The sequence below is a fragment of the Durio zibethinus genome, chromosome 15 (assembly GCF_047325235.1).
Source record: "Durio zibethinus cultivar Kanyao isolate XHJ-2024 chromosome 15, ASM4732523v1, whole genome shotgun sequence".
Classification (NCBI taxonomy): Eukaryota; Viridiplantae; Streptophyta; class Magnoliopsida; order Malvales; family Malvaceae; genus Durio; species Durio zibethinus.
Genome location: NC_143176.1, coordinates 6,273,370 through 6,290,591, shown reverse-complemented (window position 1 = coordinate 6,290,591; position 17,222 = coordinate 6,273,370). Strand labels below are relative to the sequence as shown.

Genomic DNA, 17,222 nt, shown 5'->3' with positions numbered 1-17,222 from the left:
GTAAAGGTAAAGCTGAAATTCATTTTAGCTTTTTAAATTTTCCATCAAGTATATTTTCTATGCAATTTTAAACTTTGATTTGTGATGAACTAGAGCCCATTAGAATGTCGATTCAATTTGTTAAAACACCAAATCATCATATTTGAGATATAGTATGGTACAAAGGAAATGAAAATGCTTGCTTATTATATAGGCCAATAAATAACATATTTAAATTTACTATGTTCTTATTGAGGTTTGTTTGTAATAAATGAGCTGGGAATCTTTTGTTCTGTTTCTAATTAAGGTCATGGCTATTTGAATTAATATATTTAACATCATTTAGTGTTGGCAGTAAGCCAGTTTACAATTTTATGAACCATTGTCAAATATGAGTTGATGTTTTTCATTGTCTATGCTTTTTATTGAATTTGACTTTTATATTTGGTACTTAACTAATTTATTTATTGGTTCTTTGTCTTCACTTTTCCTGCAACTCATCTATTAGCTAATGGCTTCTAAGCGACCAAGTTCCAAGCTTGAGCATAAGACAAGAGCTAGGTGTCAAAAGGTAATAGTGTCTGAGGTTTTTATAGCTCTCTTTTGTGGTCTCTTATATTGTTGTTGTTGTTGTTAGTGTCATCATGCATGAACATACGTGCACATGCTTAACTGTAAAGAAGTTTAAAGATGAAATCTTTGTGGAGACTTAATGTTTTTAAGAGTGAATTTATATTGAGTATTTGCTTAACTGTCATGAACTTTTTGTTGTACATTAGTTTCTAAATTGCTTTTGGCTGGAAGCAATTAGTTATTATTTTCTAATACAAGTGAGTTTTTCTTTTGATTTGTGCTTTTGAAGTTTCATTAACAATTATGGTTTGAATCAATCTCCTAATTTTAAATAAAAATCAGTTTTATAAATGTTCTTCAAGAATATCTACCTACACATAGATGAGTAAATCTTCCACAAATGTGAAAAGAAGAATTCCATATCCTAAACACTCGGTGATGTGTGACAATTTGCTTGGCATTAGTGCTAACATGGTGCTTGTCTAAGATGAATTTTGTTTTGTTTTGCATATTCTGCTTGGCATCATTTTGTTTTGTTTCCAAGCCTACCATTTATCTTGGCCTTTTGTTTGCTCAATATGGTTTTGCATTATATCTTGTATGCACCCAAAAATTATGATTTTTTAGTTCATTTCACATGATTTTACGTTAATATTATTTTGAATAAAGCGTCCAAATTTGTTTTGGAAATAGATTGCTCTAGTAATTGAACCCAAGAATACGGAAGCAAGTACTATGTAAAGACAAGTTTAAGAGGTGTGGCCAACGGCCAATGTCAAGTTCAAATGCTTTGGTTGGAATTTTGTGTGATAAATTTTTTATTAGCTTGATTAAGAGTTTGTATGTTCTCTTGGTGATGCGGCTAAAAATAGTTAATTGTTTTGTTTCCGATACAGAAGTTAATGATTGAATATGATGGAAGAGCCACAATTAGAAGGTAGTCCTTGTAGTGTGCAGAGTGTGGTTGCCACTCCAACAATTGCTTCAACTCCAACAAGACCAGAATCCAACAAGTCCTTCTGGTCAATCCTGTTCTACACCCTTTTTAGTCAGTTTTTGATATATTTGCTTTAGTAACTATATGTAAAAACTTGAACCGGTGAGTATTGACTGTGGTAGACTGCAAGAAAATGGTAACTTCAGGATTGTAAAATATTATTATGCTCTTTTTTTTAATAAATGGAAATGATTGTTATTTATTTATTTATGTATATTTTATTATTCATGTAATTACTTTAAAAATAAATTAAAAAAACTAAAATAAAATAAGAAAATTTATTAACAAACTAGAATTATATATGATTAAAAAACATGCATTACCGATGAAAATATTAATCATTATCGATGGAATTTTAACTATTATCGATGGAGTTTTGTCTTTCAAAATTGAAAAAAAATACTAAAATAATATATCAACTAAAAATTCTATAAGAATATCACCGATGAAATTATATTATCAATTTTGTTTATATTAACAAAATTTTTGTCAGAAATATTATTACAGACAAAAAATGAAGTATAATCAATAGAAATTTTCGTTGATAATACTTTCTTTTTTGGTAATGTTAAACAAACAAATCATAAATATAATAAAATTTGTTCATATTTAATTTGTTTACATCTCCAAATTAAGTTAAAATTCTTCTTAAATAAAAAATTGTTAAATGGGTTTATGCACTCGGAATTATACACTAGCTTGATAATCATCAGATGATTAACTTTACTCAACAAATAAGTGGAGTATCAAGAAACAAACCTTAGAAAATGTTAGAGATGCAGTCCTCTGCTTTTTCCGGGTAGCAAAGATAATGGCTGAGACAGATTCAATTGAGTTGGTAGCCAATGGCAATACAATGCAATGAATGAGATAAAAAAGATGGAATACTTATCGCGTCAGAAAAATTATAACAGGCATCAATCTACCAGTGGATCTGCGAATGCAGCGGCAATAATGGTGCCCAGCGGTAACATAAGTACTGCTTTGAAGGAGATCTACCCATTCAACACCCTTAACAACCTCATCACTTTGTTCCTCAGACCCCAACATATCATGTGCTCTCTTGGTTTGCTGCAAAACAATTCGAAGAAGTATAGTCTTTTTAAGTTATAATCTCTAGAGAAGTCATCAATGCTCAACTTACCTGACAAAATCGGTCAATAAATTTAAATGTACCAGAATCAGGTTCAAGATATAAGCAACCCTAATTTGCTTTGCCTCTTGAATCCACTTCTTGATACCTTTTACAAAATTTTCCCATTGAACAAGAGAGTCAAGGGAGGTATCAAAATCTGCCATTACTTTTCTCGACAGCATCATCTTTATCCTATCTATCTCTTCAAAACGGATTCCTATAATCAATGCTTTCAATTCAGAAGATGATAGACTACATAATCACAATTCTCATCAATTGTCTCAAATAACTTATCAGATTCTGTTTAGAGAGTCTGCAAATGTTTAGAGTACATGAAAAGTGGCAGGAGTACCAGCAGAGTGGTAAGTTTTTCTTAAATATCTATATCAAACCTACAATTTCACAAACCAACTCATTTTCTTAAAAAAGGGAGATATTATTTATTAATTAAATAGTTTCTGGTAGCATTCTTTTCTAATGTTTTTCAGTCCAATAAACAAACTATACAATTCACCAACTAACAATAGGTAAAGGGGTCGAACTTGAATTTGAGACCATAAAAAATCTAATATTTAATAGAAATGGGATAATAGCACTTACAACGGAGAGCTTGGGAAGGCTAGAATGGGAGACTTGAGAGAAAACTTGACCAACTAGACTCTTATTTTCCCCTCTTTTCTATCCAGCTTGACCAATTAAGGTTTTTTTTTCTTTTTCTTTTGATCAATTTGATGGAATACAATATGGATTGCAACCTTCTTCTTTGAGTGAAAGAATTAAAATTTATTAATTTAAGATGATAGATACTTTCGAGTTACATGGTCATTAGCTGATTGGCTTAATAAATTAAAGAACTTCTTTTCATAATTCAAACGAAAGTAGGCCTAAATAAGTCAGTCCTGACAGTTTATGGGCCACTTTTCCCACTTACAGGAAGCTTTTCAACATTGGCCCTCAGTATACGTTGGTTATTGCAAGTGGGAAAGCAACCATTCTGTGTTTGTAAACAGAGCCAATTGGTCCTGATGATGTTGGGTGTAATTAGGAGGTGGGCTAATACCAAGACTAAGCTGTTCTCAAGGAATCCTGGACTCATGTTTGAACGTTGGAGTCATTGCATAGAAGATGAAACCTAATCAAATTGAAAAAGCTTAAATCTGAATTTATGCTTATGCTGTTAGAAATATTACTTGCGTACTGTAGAAATATAGTTTAAAGAACATGGAAAAATGTAGGATAACATAAATTCAAAAGAAGAGGACAATTTAGTTTTTAGTTAAAAAATTTTAAACTCATAGAATTTTGAAAAATATTTAAACTTATTTAGAAAACTAAAGTTTGATCAATCAAAAAATGAAAAAAAAAAGATTTCAAACTTATTTTTAAATTTTTATTAGTTTAAAAATATGATTATTCAAATATATATACTGCAAAAGGTAAACTCAAAGTTTGATAAATTAAATTAAAAAAATCATATTTGATTTAAAAATTAAATCATCAATGATGAATGAAAATATAGGACTACATATACTTGATCGGATGTCAAGAAATGGATCTTTATTAACCATCTTATTCTGATCCTTTCATCTAATTAATTTTCCCATTGCTTATATTCCTCCTTAGTTTCTCAAACAAATTAAAAGAGAACAAATTCTAATTCCACCAACACCACTAAGCATACAACACTAAAAATTATCTTCAATATAATTAAGCAGAAGAAAGCCACATGAGAAATCAATTCAGGCTAATAATCAAGGAAAAAAATTCATACAAAAATTTCAAGTTTTGTTTTCTTTTAAAATAAAAATAATATTTCAAAACATATACTTTTGTTTTCTAAATAAATTTCAAATTTTGCCAAGTTTTTATAAATTCAATTTTTTTTTTTACAAAAATATCAAATTGTCCTATTTATCTTTTTTCCAGATATATATTATCCTATGTGAAGTTTTTTTACAATAAAATATAAATATTTTCCATATCAACAACATGGAAAAAAAATAAATTTTGGATGAAATATTCTATTTCAATCCATAGATGATTAAAATTACATAAAAATATAATAAAGGGATAAAATTACACCAAAAAAAAAGTAAAATATATATATGGGATTCTAAGTTTTGACTTCTAATATCAAGATTAATTCTCACTTAGACTGCTTATAAGCTTAATGTATATACACATACTATTTCAGTCCAACAATTTCCATGAACTTAGTTGTTTTTATTTGTTAGTATTCCAGTAAGTATTTAATTCAGTAAGATCCGCCATCTTTAAATAAAGCAACCTCTAGAACATCAACTAGGGAAACTTAGTTTTCAAGTCTGCTAGTGGAAAGGACAACAAACAATATATTTTTAGCTGACAAAAAAAAGACATAAATAAACAGGAATGTAGTTTTATGTACCCTCATAGAAATTTGCATTCTAATATTATCGCAATATTTGGCTGCAAGTCTATGAAGTTGGGACAAAGGTTTGTGAAATGCTGCAGCAAATTAGCAAGTGCTTCATTCACTGGCATATTCTGAAACTCATATTCTTCATCTCCCTTCTCTGAAAAAGGTAGTGTTTTTAACTCTATTATCTCAGCCACCCTATATTACTACCAATTGGCCATGTTTTTTGTTGAGCTCTAGTAAACGCTTCCACTATATTTTCATCAATTGATCGGATTGCCTGCAAAACAAATTAAAGCATGGCATGTGAAAACCAACAAGGATGTATAATTCAGTAAATTTAAATAATAACGCAGCAAGGACCATTGAATGAGCCCAATAAGAAAGATTGCCACCGATAGCACTGGGAATTAATATTGCCACCCAATTACATTTCAATTTCATTAGGAATTAAAACAAACACATGGATGACAAAGTTCAATTGAAATCCATAACAAGTTCCCTTGAACAGACGAGATTAATATTGCATAATCAAAAAAGCTGAAAGAGGAAATAAAAGCATGAAAAATGTAAAACAGATGAAACTCTCTGTTCATAGGCTTATCCAAGTTCAGCTATACAAAAGGCAGGGCAGCTTTTGATACTTTTATATTGAGAGTTAGGGAGCGTAGCGTACCTCTGTTTTGGCATGCCCACATTGCTCTGAATCAACACTAAAGCTTGTGGTTATATTGGGACAACCTGTTACCAAAAAGATTCGCACAGATGGGAATACAAAATGATAACCCTCAGGGCTGAAGCTCACAAGGTTCGGTAGCACTTCAAGACGTAAAGTGCCGAACTGAGGTAGCTGTATCACTTTCTCTTTTTCCTCGCTACCATTTGCCTCATCTCCTGATTGTTCAAATACTTGTTCTAATTTGGAGACGTAAAGAACAATTAACTTTTGCAGTTTTGAAAGGCCATGAGCAACACTAATCGGAAAGAGACTTTTCAAGTTTTCGCATTTATAAATCTCTATTTCAGTCAGGTTAGGGAGGCAGATAGGTTGGAGATTATGACCTTGTGATGTAGTTTGGCCACCCTTTTCAATAATTTGCTCCAATTCCTCACACTCATGTATCTGTAAACAGCTCAATTGTGGCAAATTCCGTGCGATGGTCGGTGATAAGATATATCTTAACCTTCCACATCTAAAGACAAACAATTTAGTGAGGCCTTGAAAGTTGACAAGTTGAATGGGATCTTTCCATGCCACCCGCAATTCAGGTAGATCACCCAATATTAGTTCCTTCAAACTTGAAAGATTATATCCACCATCAAATAACTCTTCAAAATTAATGATGGTCAAATATTCCATGTTTGATAATTTTTGTCCCAATTTAGGAACTACCATATTGCATGATTGCTTCCTTTCCCTCATATCCTTAAATTGTAACACCTGTAATTATATCATTTAACTATTAATTCAAAAAATATAAAAAATAACTAAAAACTTATTTATTCTTTATTTTTAAATTTTATATAAAATTTTGATTTTAACAATCTTATCATTAAATTAAACATATTGCTTTAAAGGTCCATTTATACCATGATTATATAATGTGAATTAAGTTTAAAATTTAAATTTCTTAAATTTTTTATTCTAATCAATTAAAATTTAGAAAAATTCTTAATTTAGGACCATATCTCTTATAATTATTATAGTACAATTAACTAATTATAATTTAGTATTGTGCAGGGTCCATCAAAAAATTATTTAGAAGCCACATTTTAAGTGATTGCTACATAATTCTTAATTGTGATTGGTTAACTATAATGTTGTAACAAAACTAATTATAAATGAAATACTCTCAATTCATTAATTTAAGTCAAAGACAAATAATTTAATTAAAATATAAAACAACAGTTTGAAAAGATTAGTACTATATCATGAATAAAAATAAATCCATATGACATGTTTAAAACAACAAAGTACATACTACAAAGGGCTTTTCAATATATCTAAGAAATAAAGTTTGTTCTAAGAATTATGGTTAAAGAAATATATTTTCTTATATGCGTTAAAATATTTACAAAAATATTATTACTTTTAATTAATTTTTTTATTTGGTTTAATTTTTAACTCAAAACTAAATTATTGATTCAGTTTGGTTTGAAAAGTTTTTGGCGTTAAACTAAACTGAGCCAAATCACCTAGCTCAGCTTGGTTTTTCTGTTTTGACCAAATAAAGCTCACACTACTCTCAATAGTGCTAAATGGTGATATTAAGGGTTTTTTAGTTCATGGTACTAATTATTTATGTTTTTATGAGAAGAAATAACAAATTTCTGTGCTACCATGCTATTATTTCTAGACTCCCCGATATGCATGTCAGGGATAGGAAATTCTTAAAAAACCAGAATAATATTGTTCTGTAGCCCCTGTTATGACAGCAATAGGGAATCCTTAGAAAACCGAAATCCAATAGGGAATACTTAGAAAATCCAGCAGATCTTTTTGGATATTTCATTTGAGTGACTTGAAAAATAATGCATTAAGATAAGTGGGTTAATCAGACAGAAAATCATCATTAAGATATGAAATGCATTTTTTCAATGCATTTCATTAGTACAAATGCAATTAAATAACTATTTATTAAATTATTTTTTATTGATTTAAATAATACAACATTGATTTAGTGGTAAAAATTTTTTTCAAAAATTTGATGTTTTAAATTTAAATCTTATTATTTATGAATTTAATTTAATGTTAAATCTATCTTATATATAATTTATTTACTTTTTAAGTGAAATATTTAAATATAATTATAATTTTTTTATTAATATTTTCATAAAAAATTATATACTTGCAATCGTAATTAGTAAAATCAAAACTAATTTTATATTAAAAAAGTAGATAAATAATGCTAAATAGTACGACCATTATGTTTTTATGAGAAGAAATAACCAATTTGTGATATTAATTATTTAAGGCTTTCTTTATGAGAAGAAATGACTATTTAGCATTTTATGCAATAATTAATTGAACTTAAAATGAAATCTCCTAGCCACATATTTCCTAAAAACTCAATCTCCTAAAACATTAAAATAACTAAATGAGCTAGATATAAACAACTCAAGAAACTAATTATAGTAAATTCCTAAAAATTGAAAACACAAAGTAATAACATATTTAGAATGGACAATTCCTACTTCAAATATAAAGAAAAAGACAACTAGCAAAGAAACTGTTAATGAAAATTAAAGTAAATTACACCATACATCCATGATTTTTGTATAATATTTTAATTTTCATTCATAGTTTTAATTAAAACTCAAAATTTTCATTTATAAGTTTTTTAAAATATTTCAAATTCATCAATTTCAACTATCAATCATTAAAATGTAACTAAATTTATCATCTCAAAATACTGTTTTTGTATGTGTAGAACCATGTACACATGCACGTGATAAAAAGGTGAGGTTTTTTTTAACTTTTTAAGTTGAAATTCTTGTCATATGCACATCCATATAACATTAAAATGGATTTATTTTGTAATTTTTTAATAATCATTGGTATAATAAATGAATTTAAAATATTTTAAACGGTGTAAATCAAATAATTGAGTTTCATAAGATTGTGGATGAAAGTAAAATAATATTGCACAAAGCTTATGGATGCCTGATGCATTTTAATAGTGACAGTTATTTTAAAAGTCCACAATTGAGATTTTAATGATCACTACTTAAGTAGGGAGAAATAGATTCACATTAGTTTTATCCAAAGTGATACAAAATCTATCTTTTAAATATTGTAGCACTTGAAAACTTTTTGGTCACCAATTTATCAAGAAAAAAAATTTAGTCAACGACATTAACACTATGTAGTCAAATTATTTTCCTTTCTTAGTGTTTGTTTCCAAAGAAAAGAAATTATAAAAAAAGGTTTTACTTAAGAAAAAAAGAATTCTCTCCCAATTTAAATGCGTTAAGTTTCCATTTTTTTCCTCTCTGCTCTCTCATCTATTCTTCCATTCTTTATTTTCCTCCTACAAAGTATAGTTGAAAGAGTAGACACAAATAAATAGGCTTACCTGTATTTCAGCCGAAATGATAAAAGGAGTCAATTGTGGACACTCTCTTATTTCCAACACTTGTAAAGATGGCAGCGTGAGTACAATGTCATTTCCATCCCTTCCTTTTAATTCAGGCAAACCTTCCAATGTAACCTTATTCAGCTGTGGAAGACCTTCAGCCATTGAGATTGGAAAAGTATATTCCAATCGAGAGCAATCCCCAATCCTAAGTGTTGTCAATTTCTCCAAAATTTGACCGTGCGACAATGAGGAAAGAGATGTCAAGTTATTGCAGCCACTTACTTGTACTTCCCTTAGACTTTGGAGATTGATGTTTGACACTTCCGTTTTGGGAATTATTTCTTCCAATTCCAAGCATTTGGATATGTTCAACGTTTCCAGTTGTCCAAGACTTTTAGCAACAGATGTTGGGAAGAGATGTCTCAATTTATTGCAGTTGTCTATTCTTACAACCTTCAAACTTTGTAAGCTTACATGCTGACTGGGTCCTTGTTCTATGCTCCTCAATTCAGCAATCTGACATAGCACTTGCATCTCATCATAAATTCAACAGTGCTAAATGGTGATATTAAGGGTTTTTTAGTTCATGGTATTAATTATTTAAAGCTTTTTTTTTTATCAGAAGAAATGACTATTTAGCATTGTATGTAATAATTAATTGAACTTAAAATGAAATCTCCTAGCTATATATTTCCTAAAAACTCAATCTCCTATAACATAAAAATAGCTAAATGAGATCAATTTAGACAACTCAAGAAACTAATTATAGTAATCTCCTAAATATTGAAAACAAATAGTAATAACATATTTAGAATGGACAATAACTACTTCAAATATAAAGAAAAAGATAACTAGTAAAAAAAAATGTCGATGAAAATTAGAGTAAATTACATCACACATCTATGATTTTTCTATAATATTTCATTTCATTCACGGTTTTAATTAAAATTAAAAATTTTCATTCACAAGTTTTTAAATTCAAATTCATCAATTTGAACAATCAATCATTAAATTTTGACTAAATTTATCATCTCAAAATATTTTTTGTGTATGTGTGTGTATAACTATGCAAACTTGCATGTGATATAAAGGTGGGAGTTTTTTAAACTTTTTAAGTTGAAATTCATGTCATATACACATTCATGTGACATTGAAAATGATATGTTCTATTAATTTTTTTTAATCATGATTGGTGTAATAGATGAAAATAAAAAATTTTGAGAAGTTTTAAATGAAAAAATTGGGTTTTATAAGATCGTTGATGAAAGTAAAATAATATTGCACAAAGTTTATGGATGTCTAATGCATTTTAATAGTGACAGCTATCATAAAAGCCCATAGTTAATATTTTACTGATCATTATTTAAGTAAAGAGAAGTAGATTCACATTAGTTTTATGTAAAGTGATACAAAGTCTATCTTTTAAATATGGCAACACTTGGAAACTTTTCAGTCACCAATTTATCAAGAAAAAATATTCAGTCAACAATATTAACACTATGTAGTTAAATTATTTTACTTTCTTAATGTTTGATTCCAAAAATAAAATATAGAAACAAAATGATTAGAAGAGAATTTATAAAATAAGGTTTTATTTAAGAAAAAAAGAATTATTTTTCTCTCAATTCAAATGGATTAAGTTTCCCTTCTTCTTTTCGCTCTCTTTCTATTCCTCCTACCAACATAGTTGAAAGAGTAAAAACACAAATAAATAGGCTTACCTGTATTTTAGCCGAAATGATAAAAGGAGTCAGTTGTGGACAATCAGCCACACACAACTCTTGTAAAGATGGCACCGTGAGTACAATGTCATTTCCATCCCTTCCTTTTAATTCAGGCAAACCTCCCAATGTAACGTATTTCAGCTGTGGAAGACCTTCAGCCATTGAGATTGGAAAAGTATATTCCAATCGAGAGCAATCCCCGATCCTAAGTGTCGTCAATTTCTCCAAAATTTGACCGTGCGACAATGAGGAAAGAGATGTCAAGTTATTGCAGCCACTTACAAATACTTCCCTTAGACTTTGGAGATTGATGTTTGACACTTCCATTTTGGGAATTATTTCTTCCAATTCCAAGCATGAGGATATGCTCAGTGTTTCCAGTTGTCCAAGACTTTCAGCAACATACGTTGGGAAGAGATATCTCAATTTATTGCAGTTGTGTATTGTTACAACCTTCAAACTTTGTAAGCTTACATGATGACTGGGTCCTTCTTGTATGCTCCTCAATTCAGCAATCTGAAACAGCAATTGCATCTCATTACAAGATTTAACTTCCAACCTTTCAAGACTTTGTAGAATTGGAATTGCACATGTCATATCCCTGCAATCATCTACCATCAAAGTTTTTAATTTTAGCAAAAACCCATGCGGTTGATGACCACTGCACAGCTCTTCCAGACCACGCATATTTGTTAAAGATAATTCTAACAAATTAGAGAATGCGTTGGTTAGCAATTGCTGCTCTGTAGTATCAATGAGACATTTCATATGCTCGCAATTCTTAAGAACCAGAGAAGTCAGCTTACTGAATACCACTTGGCCCGACTCCAAGCTTGGAACAAGATTTTGGCAACCCACCACATTTTTCAGTTTAAGAGATTCTGTATCCCCAAATAACCGCTTGCATGCCTCTATTACAGACCCATCAATTTCTAAGGATGTTGACAATGGGCAGATCTCAAGGGCCATCCTCATTCCATAAATATTACAAAAGCCAACGTATACATTAAACCTTTGCAATTTACAAAACACAAAGTCTTTTGGAACATGTTCAGTAGAAACCTTCAAAGATAATACTTTCAAGTTTGACAAGGAATTCAACTCTGATAGGCTGGCGTAGCTTTCTTCTTGAACTGTGTTCTCAGTGGCCCATTTTATTCTTTCACAACCAAGCAAGTATAGTTCTTCTAATTGAGACAATCTTCGTATTAACTGAGGAGGGATTCTCTGTAGTTGTGCACAATTTGATACATTCAACAATTTAAGATTATTCAAGTCACCTATTTCTTCTGGCAATTCTTTGATATCAGAGCAACTAAATGAAAGAACTTCAAGTTTCTTCAACTTCCCAAGCACCGAGATGTCCAAGAGTTTGCAACGTTCCAAATGTAGAGTTCTAAGGTTTGTTTGAAACTGAAATGTATCTGGAGATATCAATCTAGAATTCAAAGTGCAAACTTTTAATGCTTTCATTCCTTTAGGAAGTTCAACAATCCGACTAGCCTCGATGGAGACTGCTCCGTAAAACCTTTCATCCTTTGGCCACATTTCAACAACCACAGATTTTATCATAAAAGAAAATTCCTTTCTGTTTGATGCTATCCACAAAGCAACGTCACGAACCAAGTCATGCATTTTAACATGCCTTTCTCCCCATTTTAACAACAAACAAGAATCCTTGAGGATGTCTATCGCCGCAAGCACTTCGCTCCTCACTTCTTCAATTGATTCCACACCTTTATACAACTCCAGTCCCCATGCCCATCTCACTAAGTATTCTACATAAATCTCCCAATCTTCAGGAAATAAGGAACACAACAAGAAACACATCTTGGTCTTATCATTCTTCAGATAATCAAAACTTACCTCAAGACATAGATAAGCATTTTGTTGATCAATGTCTTCTATGTCAAGCAACCTACGGTTTTCGAGTCCCCGATATGCTGCTTCCCACCCATGACGACTTTTACCTTTCAGAGCAGTTGCCAATGTAACTATAGCTATGGGCAAACCTTCACATTTTTTGATAACTTTTGTTGCCACATTTTTAATAGAATCATCAGAAGAGTCATTTAGACCTGATTTGGTTTCAAATAAAGTCCGTGCTTCATTGTCATCTAAACAACAAAGTGGTATTGTCCTTTGACATTCCATAGCAACACATACATGTTGACGGTGTGTTGTTAAAAGAATTTTGCAGCCTTTATGATCATCAGCAAATGGAATTCCTATCTGCTCCTTTAAGTCAATTTTTGCCCAAACATCATCAAGGATTATTAGAATCCTTTTCTCCTTCTGCAATTTCAACCAGAACTCTTGGATTGATCTTCTTCCTTGGCCATTCTTCATATCGAAATCCAAGTATTTTGCAATTTCATCTTGAATTGTTTCAAAGTTTGGCTTCTGAGACACAGTAGCAATCGCAACTTTGCCAAACAGATCTAATTTTTTCGCATGAATTCCAACTTCACGGACTAGGGTTGTCTTGCCCACTCCTGGCATCCCCCACAATCCAATCATGCTGACCTTGTCATCCTGTAAGGCTTCAATTATCGGATTGAAAGCTTTTTTTGAAGATTCAAAAACCATAAAATCCTTAGATGAGAGAAATTCTATGGTCGGATTTGTATTACGTGAACGGTAGCCCACTCGTCCAGGTTGACTAAATTTGGCGATCTTCTCAATAAGCTCACCAATAACAAGAGTGTTCTTCATTGCTTTCTTGCTTAACCAATACCGCCTACTCCAGTTAGGACACCAAATGAAACATCTCATATTTCGTTGCATTTCATTTTCCAGAGTTTCATCAGATAGGATTATGTCTGCCTGTGATAGCAAATCTTTGACATCATCTTCAATTTCTTGAAGTTGCCTTTCAGCATCCTCAATGTCATGTTGCAGCCGATCCCGTGCCTTTTTCAGATCTTCTTTTCTTTTCTTGAGCTTTTCAACATTGTGGTGAAAATGGCAAATGTAATTAAATTGACGTCCTACTGGCTTCGCCACCCAATCCACAAGCAGTGTTCCCACGCAGTTAGAAAGAGCAGACTCACAAAACCCACAACCCATTCTTGACAAGCTCAAGTTGAACAAACTTCTGCCAAACATAAAAATATTGGCCATGAGATAAATCATGGTGAAGATGCTAAAAGAAAATTAAAGAATAATGAAGGTGAACTCTCTAAACATACCAAGCAAGGTGAAGATAGTCCAAAGTGTGGCAACCAACTGCTTTTTCTTCAGTTTTCTGCCAAGTAACACTTTTTAAGCACGTAATGAGGCAAGGTGAAGACAATTCAAAGTATGAGAACCAAATGCCTTTCTTCGGCACTCTACCAAGCTGAAAACACGTGATAAAAAACAATATTTTTGGATAATTTATAAGGAAACATTACTCAGAAAACATGAAATAAAAAAATTTGTGTTGATAGGATAGAAAACCAAAAAAAATCGTATCATACTGTAACAGTTAAGCAACAGTCTAAAAACGATTAATTACTTGTTTGGTCAAACAATTTTAGTTGATTTTTTATTTTGGACACCAAACTGTAAAAAGTAATGATTTAGTCACCAACATTATAAAGATTTGTTTCTTTGATCGTCATACCATTTAGAGTTAAATGTTGGATGAAGATACTACAGGAATATATCATCTACAATCATATCACTAGCAACAATTATAGTACACAATTAACCAATTATAATATATAATTGTATGAAGGACATCAGAATTTATATGAAGTACACACTTACATAAGTGGTGAACCTTACATAATTTTTTATTGAAAACATACCACCTCCAATTATTGTAAAACAATTAACGAATTAAATTCAATATTTTTATAGGGTTTACAAAAAATATGTGAAATCCACACTTATAAATGGTGAACCTTTATATAATTTTTTTGATAATTGATTAATTATACGATTATAATAAAAAAATTTAGATTGATTTTTTTTTTTATTATGATTGGATAATTGTAACATTAAAGTAAAAAATAAATTGTAGGATCACTATTATAGGTAGACTGATATTCACACATGGCCTATGCGCAATTACCACATAGTTATGCCTACGTGAGCTTATTTAAAAAAATAAATCCTTACAAAAAAAAATCAATTTGTTTCATTTTCTAACTTCTGACTACCCTACTTCATTTAATAGCACCGCCATCGTACGCCGCTCGCCGGCACCGTTTTCCTTCCCAAAACTCACCAAGTCTTCTCCTTGATCCTCCCTTTCCTCATATCATATCAAGTTTTCCTAAAAACTGATAGAAACTCCTAAATTTAAAACAAAACCCAAGACCATAAAAACTAGAAACGCCACTCTCAACCACTTATCACCACCAATGGCACCGTTTCCTCTCTCCTCTCCACCGGCTCCCCATCACAACTAGAGAAGCTCCAAAAACACAAGATCAAAAGACCCTATCACCCAAAAAAAATAAAATTATCCGCCTTTTTACTCCACTGCAACTAACTTTTTTTGTTGTTTTCTTAATATTGACCAAAAAAAGTTAAATAATATTCCAACCTTACCACTTCTAGATAGAAGTAATAGATCCGAAGCTTTCAAGAGGAAATTTGCTTGAGAAATAAATCCAATCCTTTTCAGATCTTACCTGCTTCACTGACCAAATTGCAAATTAGATAAAAAAAAAAAAAGTAAGAAACACACTTTATTTGTATAAAGAGAAAGCAATGGAGAAGCTGTTGCATTTACCTTGCTTGGTGCGTTCTAAATCTGCCAGGATTTGTTCATGACGGATCATTAAAACCAAAGAAAGGAAATTTGAAGATTGGATTTTTTTCTCTTTTTTTTTTTATCTTTTAGATGAAAATGACAAACAAGGTGAAAACTAAAGAGAAAGAAAATATTGAAGAATAGCTCTTTTTTTTTTTTTTTTTGAAGTTACAAGGAAAGAAAGGTATAATCAAACAAAATTCAACTGAAGTTTTTTCTTTTTTTTTTTTTTTTGTTTCTCTTTTTGAGTTGAAGGAAAAGCTAACAGAGTAGAGATCAACTTTAAAACTCTCGGCCAAAAGAAAAAAGAAATCAAGCTGGCGCTGAAATGATCCAAAAGCTTGGAAATTGAAAAAAGAACGTTCACTTATCTACCTGGAAATTTTGAACAAAACAGATTAACAGAACACTCAGCTTCTGATAGCAGAAATGGGTTTTTGTTTTTGTTTTTGTTTTTTTATTTTTTAGGTTTTATGGGCAAAGGATTTATTTTAAGATTAGCACGTAAAATGTAGGAAAGGAAGACTATTTTCATGCAAGTCTTCTTTGTCTTTTAATATTTTTATTTCCTTATAAAATTCATTAGTGGCCGACAAAAACCATGTGACCGGCACTTCTGTTTCTTTGCGGGTTCTTCTTATTTTATTCTTCCTTTCTTATCTAACTAATGGAAGCCAGCCCAAATATCGGTCCTTTTATTGGGGGAAATTTCTGAAAAGTAACACAAATATTTATTAATTCGTACCATATTAAAAATAATTAGTGAAAATATTATAATATATTAATAAAATTAAATTAAAAATTACTTTTATAATTGTAATATTCAATGATCTTTATTCAAAATTATAAATTTAACGTTCAATTACCAACAAATAGTTGATTTAATTGATTAAAATTTATCTTTTTTTACAAAAAAAACGTTGGATTTGAATCATGTTGATGATCATTTGTTGGGATCATATCGAATGTACGATTTGTAATCACCTATTTTAAGCTGTCAGATATAACATATTTTATCTTGATCCAAAAGATTGAATAATCTAGTTACGTTCGAATTTTTTTCTTATCAAAAAAGTTATAATATATGTATATTTAGTTAATATATATGTATAATTATTTTTGGATATTAAGATTATAAAAATAAATTTAATTTTTTTTATGAATTTGAATATAAATATTTCTTTCCAATTAATTAATTTTTATTATAATATCAAATGATAAATTTTTTTTATTAAAACACTTTAGTAGTTCTTCTTTGTTTATAAAACTATTGTTTCATCCTCATTATATCCGATAAACGAAATTCACAACTAATTCAAAAGAATTTCCCATTAGTAAGTCAGATCATTCCTAATTCGTGATAGAAAACTATTAAAACAGGAAAAGAGCTGGGCTTGAAAATATTTTCCCGTGTTCACTAAATAATAATTAGATTAATTATCATAATTCATCACATAGAAAAAAGATATATGATACAAACAATTCAAAAATACAATGAAGGTATAATCATATTTTTCATACACTTGAAAATTATATATTAAGTTATTATAAAACAAACACACAATAATAATACCTTTAAAATGGGAAAGC

At 30.2% G+C, this 17,222-nt stretch overlaps 1 protein-coding gene and 1 long non-coding RNA gene across 5 annotated transcripts in view; both read right to left on the bottom strand.

Moving 5' to 3' along the window:
• Positions 1 to 17,222, bottom strand: part of LOC111301715 (uncharacterized) — a 101,913-nt gene that overhangs the window by 35,798 nt on the left and 48,893 nt on the right. The gene's annotated exons all lie outside the window — the stretch shown is intronic.
• Positions 1,452 to 16,132, bottom strand: LOC111301707 (disease resistance protein UNI-like). Of its 4 annotated transcripts, XM_089744495.1 has the most exons (9): positions 15,612 to 16,106; positions 15,428 to 15,510; positions 14,077 to 14,225; positions 10,883 to 13,982; positions 9,159 to 9,677; positions 5,759 to 6,523; positions 2,476 to 2,620; positions 2,309 to 2,364; positions 1,536 to 1,672 (listed from the first exon to the last, which is right to left on the bottom strand). In XM_089744495.1, exons 4-9 carry the CDS (start codon positions 13,952 to 13,954, stop codon positions 1,598 to 1,600), a joined length of 4,632 nt encoding a protein of 1,543 aa, XP_089600621.1. In that variant the 5' UTR covers positions 13,955 to 13,982; positions 14,077 to 14,225; positions 15,428 to 15,510; positions 15,612 to 16,106; the 3' UTR covers positions 1,536 to 1,597. The 4 variants fall into 4 exon arrangements, with proteins under 4 accessions (XP_089600622.1, XP_089600621.1, XP_089600623.1 ...); XM_089744497.1 differs by lacking the exons at positions 1,536 to 1,672; positions 2,309 to 2,364; positions 2,476 to 2,620 and adding an exon at positions 2,629 to 5,362 and having other exon boundaries at positions 15,428 to 15,518; positions 15,612 to 16,132; XM_089744498.1 differs by lacking the exons at positions 1,536 to 1,672; positions 2,309 to 2,364; positions 2,476 to 2,620 and adding an exon at positions 2,629 to 5,362 and having other exon boundaries at positions 14,077 to 14,132; positions 15,428 to 15,513; positions 15,612 to 16,132.

Excerpts from the sequence above, each read along its gene's own strand:
- LOC111301707 (XM_089744495.1), bottom strand. The coding sequence starts at position 13,954 with ATGGGTTGTGGGTTTTGTGAGTCTGCTCTTTCTAACTGCGTGGGAACA. Across the intron at positions 9,678-10,882 it reads TCATTTCGGCTAAAATACAG|ATTGCTGAATTGAGGAGCAT; the intron begins GTAAGCCTATTT and ends GTGCTATGTCAG. Across the intron at positions 2,365-2,475 it reads CTGCATTCGCAGATCCACTG|CCATTATCTTTGCTACCCGG; the intron begins GTAGATTGATGC and ends AATCTGTCTCAG.